Here is an 8,332-nt window from a genome sequence, read left to right as displayed (position 1 = left end):
AAAACAGGGCAACAAATTAGAGATTAGCACCAGCACCCAAATATGACAGTGAAAATGGGTCATGTGTTTCGACATGAAAGTTCACTTTAACTACAAGCCTGCATCTTGAAGTCATGAAGTCTTCTGCATCCCTGTCTCTGAACACGTCTTACATCATCACGGGTGAAAGACGTGCAGCCTGAGACGTGTGACACGGCTAGTCGGCTAACGGCAGCTGGTGTTCTTATTATTTTGGCACTCGCTAGGGATCGAAATCTACATTCTGCTTGCTGTAAATCTGCTTTGTAACAGCGGGCCTTGTTTATCAACCAGGATAAGAACAGATTTTATCTTAAATCGTTTATTTCTTATCTACGATAATTCTGTGAGTTCCTATCCGACTCGTCCCGAGTGTGCGTAAATTTACAGTGTTCGGAATCTACATCGGCATTGAAATTCATTCATTCATTTTCTACCGCTTATCCGAACTTCTCGGGTCACGGGGAGCCTGTGCCTATCAGGGCATCGAGGCAGGATACACCCTGGACGGAGTGCCAACCCATCACAGGGCACACACACACACTCTCATTCACTCACACACACACACACACACTACGGACAATTTTCCAGAGATGCCAATCAACCTACCGTGCATGTCTTTGGACCGGGGGAGGAAACCGGAGTACCCGGAGGAAACCCCCGAGGCACGGGGAGAACATGCAAACTCCACACACACAAGGCGGAGGTGGGAATCGAACCCCCGACCCTGGAGGTGTGAGGCGAACGTGCTAACCACTAAGCCACCGTGCTCCCCTGCTCTTACTTTATTTATTTTATATTTATTTATATATTTTATTTCAGGTTCAGTTTTACAATGTGATATGGCGCATTAGCTGTTAGCAGGTTGGAATATACTTAAGGAAATATACTGTAGTACGTTAAGGTACAATTGTTACTCTGCTATACTTAAGGGGAAGATTTGTACTTTACTCAAGTATTATTCAGATCTTTTTTTTTTCATTATAAAGTGTGCCAAGATACGCTAGTTTAGTTAGCATCTGTAAATTAGCATATTGATTTAGGTAGCTAGTTAAGTTTTGCAAATTAGAATTATTAAGTTATCACAAATTAAGTTATTTTAGAGAGACAGTTAAATTAGCTAACTAGTTAACTTTTGTATATTATTGTTTAATTAAATAGCTAGTTACAATTTGTAAATTAACGTGTTAAGACGCTAGCTAGTGATTCGTTGTGCATTACTTTGTTTAATTCGATAGGTAGTACTTTTGTCTTAAATGTTGTAAATAAGTCTGTTTAAAAGCTTCAACTTTCATTTTCTGCTTGTTATTTTAATTAGCTTGTTACATTAGATCACTAGTTCAGATATTTCAATGTTAGCTTGTCAATGTAGCTAGCTAGTTGTGTTCTCTCGTTGTACGTTGTTACATCCCCAGCTAGTCTAGGGTTGGGGGAACGAGTAACAGAATAAAAATGGTATGATGTCTGGAGGCAGCAAGGTGCGATTCCCAACCCCAGGGCTTTTAATAAAGACCCAAAATACAATTATCAAACAAGTTCCTTTTATCGTACAAATGTGGGAGGATTTCAAGGCTTCGAGAAGGGGGGGCAAGGCTAAAATAACAAACAAACCCGCTAACTATTAGAAAGAGACTAACTGAACTATAAAAGAAAACAAAAACAATACTAAACTAACTCTCTAACTAGCTTAAACAAGAGAAAACGGCACCCAACGCTCTACAAATCCCTTCCCAAAGAATTAACTGAATAGGTCAAGAAACAACAAAAAGAGTTCACTTGCAAATAAAAATGGGTTTTCTAATAATAGGCAACCTGTACAACAAGATGATGAACTCAATAACACTTTGGGAGAGATTCAATCAACAGAATATCTCTCTCTCACTCACTCACTCACACACTCACACACACACACACACACACACACACACACACAGAGCTCACCAATCATTGGGGTCAGGTGGTACCTGTTACTTCCTGCTTGCGAGAAGTAGCGAGAGGAAACGGGAAGAAAGGGGAAAAACACAAAAAAACATACGTCTTTGGTCATGACAACGTTCTGCTAACTAAAATGAAATTCTTTCTATTTTCCAATGTATACTATAGTAGTCCATGATACAGTATAGTACACTTTATAGTATAAAACGTAAGTACGGTGTAATAAATAATGACAGGGAGAAATTTCTACTTATTTGGAATCCAATTGTGAGAAGGAACTGTGTTTGACATTTCCTGTCATTTTCACTGCAACACTTTGGCACATTTACACAAGTTCCCTCTTAACCCAAGACTAGTTAAGCAGCCAGGACATGTTTTATGTCTGACATCTGCTTCTTCAGGTTTAACACTAGAGCTACAATGCTAACGTTATGACAAGTCGTGAATTCATGAATGTTCGTCCTCGGAAAGTCGAATCGGTTGTGAAATCGAATGACAAATACAGCTAAAAAAAACTAGCAGCTATACAGATAGCTAGCAGATGAAGTGCATGAATACGGTCGTATAATCATGGAGCCCATCATGTTTGGTCCTTTTGTTACAAGTAAATAATATCATGATGTCGCTTTGTAGAAGCCAACATTCTGTTTTCCTATTTAAGCTTAGACAAAAATTTATCTAGAGTAACTCCTCCTAGAGCTTTCGAGCCACATGAACCAAATTCAGATATGTCGTAGACGCCGATCTGAAGTTTGTTGCTATGACTTTTCTAAGCGATCCGAGTACCGGTACTTCCGGTACCGTGTCTCAAAGTAGCCTTTTTTCGCATAGACTCCCATTATAAACTTTGGAGGTTTATAACTATCTACACCAAACTCGGCCAGCTCCTTTAGGGCGATACTCTGAACAAAGGTTTTAAATCGGTGTACCGACTGGCCTTCGGGTTGTCCCACAGCCCCGCCCCTAAAATATGCAAAATCAAAAAACTTTTTACAACATGGGCATGTCATATATCAAAACACTCAGAACAATGAGGAGAACTTCCTCATGGTTATACTGATCAGTCATGAGAAAAAAAAAAATTTGCACAACATGGGCATGTGACATATCGAAACACTCAGCCCAAGGAGGGGAATTGCGTCACAGGTTTTCGGATGACGTCACATGCTCGTCTCCACTCGCCTCCAGATGTTTCCCTAGTCACCCTAGTGCTCCACTAGATTTCACAAGTTTTATGCCCACTCGCCTCCAAAAAGCACCGGCCTTCGCGAATACCTGCCTCGTCGAAGCCAACATCAAAGTCCGTTGCGACGAACTTTACGAATCTAGTTTGGATTTGATTTGTGTCTTTATTTTCTTTGAGTATGTTTAAACTTGAGGTGATGATGGTGGTGGTGGTGATGATGATGAGGATGATGATGAGGACTTTATTCATCAGAGTTATATGACAGCAGTGTGATATTCAGATCAGCCAACTGAGCTCCAGTCTGGATAAAGTTCCACAAAAAACTTCAATTTGTAGAACCGAGATTTGTGAAGATCGTTACAGTAAAATATCCTGTAATCAGGAAATGTTTGGTTTTAAAGGCTGTAATCAGGTTCAGATATTTAACACTCTTGTTGTGCCATGTAGGCTTGGTCCAGCCCAGACCAGGAGAGGGACGGACCATGTGGGAGTCATATGAACACAGAAGACAAGAAACAAACGAATAGAGAGAGAGATAGAGAGAGATTTTCCCCTGAAATGAACACGACCACCGAGTCCCCTCACCCGGGCGGAGGAGACGTGGCCCTGACGTACGTGCTGCTCCCGTTTCTCATCATCACCTTCGCCGGGATTATTCTAGCGGTGGTATGTAACTCAACAAAACATTGGTTCAGAATGATCAGACATGTTATGTAGTATTTATCTCTCCTGAAATGAGTGTGTGTGCAGATGCAGGGGTTAAGCTGAAGAACGCTGCTGAAACATCACATGACTCAATCAAGTTTGGCTCCAGACAATGAAGCTTTTTGTTTCAGACGTAAATGTGACTTTGTGCAGGAAGAGTCGTGCAGAGACAGCTTAGGTTCGGAGACAGCTTAGGTTCAGAGAAAGAAAGAAAGAAAGAAAGAAAGAAAGAAAGAAAGAAAGAAAGAAAGAAAGAAAGAAAGAAAGAAAGAAAAGGAAAGTGTAAGAGAGGCAAAGGGAACGAAAAAGAACAAAAGTAGAAGAGAAGCTGTAAGAATAAAAGGAGGGAAAAAGAGAAAGAGAAAGTGAGAGATGGAAAAAGGAGAGAGAAGAGAAGGAATGAGGAAATGAAGAGAGAGAGAGAGAGAGAGAGAGAGAGGAAAAAGAATAAATGATGAGAAAATAATGAAGAAAAGAAAGAGAATTATATAAGAGATAGAATTAGATAGAAATAAGAATTTAGAAGAATATAATAATAATGGGGGGGCACGGTGGCTTAGTGGTTAGCCCGTTTGCCTCACACCCCCAGGGTCGGGGGTTCGATTCCTGCCTCCGCCTCGTGTGTGTGGAGTTTGCATGTTCTCCCCGTGCCTCGGGGGTTTCCTCCGGGTACTCCGGTTTCCTCCCCCGGTCCAAAGACATGCATGGTAGGTTGATTGGCATCTCTGGGAAATTGTCCGTAGTGTGTGTGTGTGTGAGTGAATGAGTGTGTGTGTGTGCCCTGTGATGGGTTGGCACTCCGTCCAGGGTGTATCCTGCCTCGATGCCCGATGACGCCTGAGATAGGCACAGGCTCCTCGTGACCCGAGAAGTTCGGATAAGCGGTAGAAGATGAATGAATGAATGAATGAATAATAATAATAAGAAGAAGAAGAACATTATTAAAAAATTAATATAGTGTAGTTTAAAAAACACTAATAAAACGTTCATGTGATTTTACGTGATTCATCGCTCTGTTATATGACGTGTCCTGTTTTGCAGGTGATGTACGTGAAGAGGAGGCAAAGGTAAATTTACAACACATGCAACCATGAAAACATCTGATTGGCTGAAATAACTGACACACAGCGTTATATAAAAAAAACGTCTCCTTTATACCAATCTTTATCGATATACCAAGACGAGTCCGGTGTTCAAAGTACCTTATAAAAGCCATCAAATCAAACAGCCAATCAGATCGCAGTAAGCAAATGAATTCTCAGGTTCATACGAAGCTCAGATGAACGTCGACACTCAGGACTTTAACGACGTGTAGAGTTTCATCACTATTTCTGTTTTTCTCTACAATACTAGAGGTGACAGATACATAGAAAAGTTCAGTAAGTTTTTTCCCACACAGATGTTTGTATCTTCAGAGTAAATGTTGATATCAAACCCATTTCTGCTCTCTGAGAAGCTCCCAGTGTTTGTTCATCTAAAAAGCAGCTCAGATTTCTCTCAGACACTAAAATTCAGTGTAGGATCATCGACAGAGGGACGAACACACGTCTAAAACACGACAGAGTCCTGACACAACATCATTCATGTCTGATGAATCCATTACCTTTATTTATTTATTTATTTATTTATTTAAGGATCGACAGATTACGGCATCAGCTGCTCCCGGTGTACACGTACGACCCGACCGAGGAGCTGAACGAAGCCGAGCAGGAGATGTGGAGAGAAGATGACACTAAGGTCATTAATTAGCGTTTTTCACTCTGCGCTTAAAGGTGCTGTCTCCGATATCTGAGAAATGCTTCAGAATACTGAGTCGGGACGACTAGCTTAACAAAAATCAAAACAAACGTGTAGCCAATGAGCAGAAAGGGGCGGGGCTTGTCGATATGCGGCGGAGAGTGTGTTCGGTGCGCGTGTGTGACATCAGCAGAAAGCGGTTTTAACATCGACATGGAGGATAAAAACAAAGAAAGAAAGAGAAGAAAGACTTACGATAAGGACAAGAAGTAGGACGTGTTAATATAGGATCAGCTTTCCAGCGCTGGAGAGAACTGAAGGAGCAGGAAGTCGGCCACATATTCACAGGTCGGAGTTTCCCGAGTCGATAACTCCTGAGCTAAACGCTGTATTAGTTACTGTCGAAAGTAACTACGGTTACTAGTAACGCGTTACTGCCCAACACTGGCTGCGAAAGATTAAAATCTACTCGGGTGCAAATCATCAGACCCGAACGTTGTTTCCTCACCGATACGAAAGCGCGATACGAGCCGTTATTTAAAGCACGCCGGATTTATTCGTTCAGGGTCGACGATGCTGAAAATAATGCAAATTAGAAGGTTTATCAGGTTTATTAGTGTACAGAGTGATGAAGCGTTAACTAGCGTTAAGTCTGAGCGGCGAACCGAAGCAACATATACTGAGGAAGAAAGCGATTCTGTTGACGGCCAGATGCTTTAATATAACCGTTTCTCTACACGTGATGTTCACTGCAATTATTTCTTAGCCCCATTAACCAGAGCTATTATATTAAAGACTGATTATATTTAAGAATGAAATCCGATTCTTTCGGCGTTGATTAAATAAAGGTTCCTTTATAAAACTACAAGATGAGAAGATAAGAAATGTCTTTAACATTTATACATACAGTACAACATCAGCCTCTTCTTACTCAACGTCTGATTGGCTGTGACTCCTGCCAGTCAAAATGTTGCCTAAAGTCGGATCTGACTATGAGTTATTGTTATGGACTTTTCTGTGCACTGATGTTCTCACGTTCTGATCCTTTCATTTGTTCTGTGTGATAAAACGTGTCGCAGGGCTGGACGACGTCGTACCAACAGCAGTGGCCTCTTCTCCCCAAAAACCGAAACGTTTCACAGAAGATGTGATTTATACTCAGACGCTCGACATTCTGGAGAATAAAGTGCACTTCACGTGTGATTCGGACACGTCGCTCCGGTCTCTTCACCGGGAAACGGGAAAAAAAAAATACAGGAAGGAAAAGACGGAAATGGACGATGCTGCGTTTTCTGCGATGCATTTGTTACACACACTGTCACACACACACACACACAATAATGCAAATAGGAAGCCCATAGAAAGCACAGAAGTGTACAGAAGTGTATTTATTCATAGAGTTGGCTGATCTACAGTTTATCGAGGTATCCCAGAGGTTCCTCAAGGAGTGACGTAGCAGGTCCGAGTAATGAAGCCAAACACGTAATGATACGGATAAATGTTTAAAATCATGATAGTGACACATCGGATTACATTTTACATTTCAGTTTACATTTTCTTTGCATTCGCTTGCTATCCAAAGATGTGACTACGTCTCCATGGAAACCAGTTCTGGATGTGGAATCTGAAGCATCACAGAAATGATATGCATTATATACCATAATAGTAATCATCATCATCATCATCATCATCATTATTATTATTAATATTAAGCCTAAGAGTTCTGAAAATCAGGGCAGAATTTTCAGCACTCGCACTTCCTGCTCTGATACCTGCTGGTGTGGAAGGATTTATTTATTTATTTATTTATTTTTGCTGTTGTGTGTGTGTGTGTGTGTGTAATGTGTTATTATATCAGGTCGGTCATCCTTACACTTTATACAGTTTACTGTTGAAACCTTCTTCGGAAATGACTTTCTCTGAGAACTCGTAAACTTCTTATCCAGAGCTGGAAAGTGTGTGTGTGTGTGTGTGTGTGTGTGTGTGTGTACAAAACACACGCCTGCCACATTTCAGACTTCTTGCTTCCATCATGTCACACCAGCCGAAATGAAATCCACACCGTTGTCGGATAAATAACTTTTTAAAGTCGGCTGTCGAACCGTGACGCTTGCATCGACCGATCGTTGGCAGGGATTACAGGAAACTCCACCCCTTTAACTTCAGAAACTAGAACAAATCAGCCTCAGGAAACCTGAAGACCTGAACGTGATGAAACGAGCATGTGCTGTAAAATGTACCGAAGACTTGCATCATTATGGGTCATAATATTAAAGAGATTTATTAAATGTTATAAAAGTATTGATTTTTATTTAAAAAATAAATAAATAAATAAATCCACCTTTGTCTAATCATAACACACTTGGTTATTAGTTTATTGACCTGCAAGTTTAAGTTAAAGCTAAAATGTGTGTTTTAAAGATAATAGTAGTTAGAGCATACAGAAGAAGAAGAAGAAGAAGAAGAAGAAAGAACATTAATTATAAGAGAATATAGAAACAGATAGAAACGACACAAAGTCTAAAATTTACAATACTGAAAAACTAACTTATTTTGGAAGAGCTTTTTTTTAAAATAAATATATTACTATTTATTCTATTTATAAATGTTCTTCTAAAGAAAATGGACTTTGACTCAGTCAATCAAAACAACTTTATACTGAGTGATTATTTTGTCATCACACGTCGTCTAAGTTACGATCTTGAAATTCATAATAAATAACAACAAACAAATAAATAAATAAACAAACCC

The 8,332-nt window shown here is 40.1% G+C and overlaps 1 protein-coding gene across 3 annotated transcripts in view; it reads left to right on the top strand.

The window, feature by feature from the left end:
• Positions 1 to 7,938, top strand: part of smim29 (small integral membrane protein 29) — an 8,973-nt gene extending 1,035 nt beyond the window's left edge. For all 3 annotated transcript variants that reach the window (XM_047807048.1, XM_027160665.2, XM_047807047.1), the window contains 4 exons: positions 3,587 to 3,805; positions 4,886 to 4,911; positions 5,479 to 5,581; positions 6,661 to 7,938. In XM_047807048.1, coding sequence (XP_047663004.1) covers positions 3,635 to 3,805; positions 4,886 to 4,911; positions 5,479 to 5,581; positions 6,661 to 6,732 — 372 coding nt within the window. In that variant the 5' untranslated portion in view covers positions 3,587 to 3,634 and the 3' untranslated portion in view covers positions 6,733 to 7,938. The remainder of the gene's footprint in view (positions 1 to 3,586; positions 3,806 to 4,885; positions 4,912 to 5,478; positions 5,582 to 6,660) is intronic.
• The last annotated feature ends 394 nt before the right edge of the window (positions 7,939 to 8,332 follow it).

The sequence above is a fragment of the Tachysurus fulvidraco genome, chromosome 23, assembly GCF_022655615.1.
Source record: "Tachysurus fulvidraco isolate hzauxx_2018 chromosome 23, HZAU_PFXX_2.0, whole genome shotgun sequence".
In the NCBI taxonomy this organism is placed as follows: Eukaryota; Metazoa; Chordata; class Actinopteri; order Siluriformes; family Bagridae; genus Tachysurus; species Tachysurus fulvidraco.
This window is presented reverse-complemented; position numbering and strand designations above follow the sequence as displayed.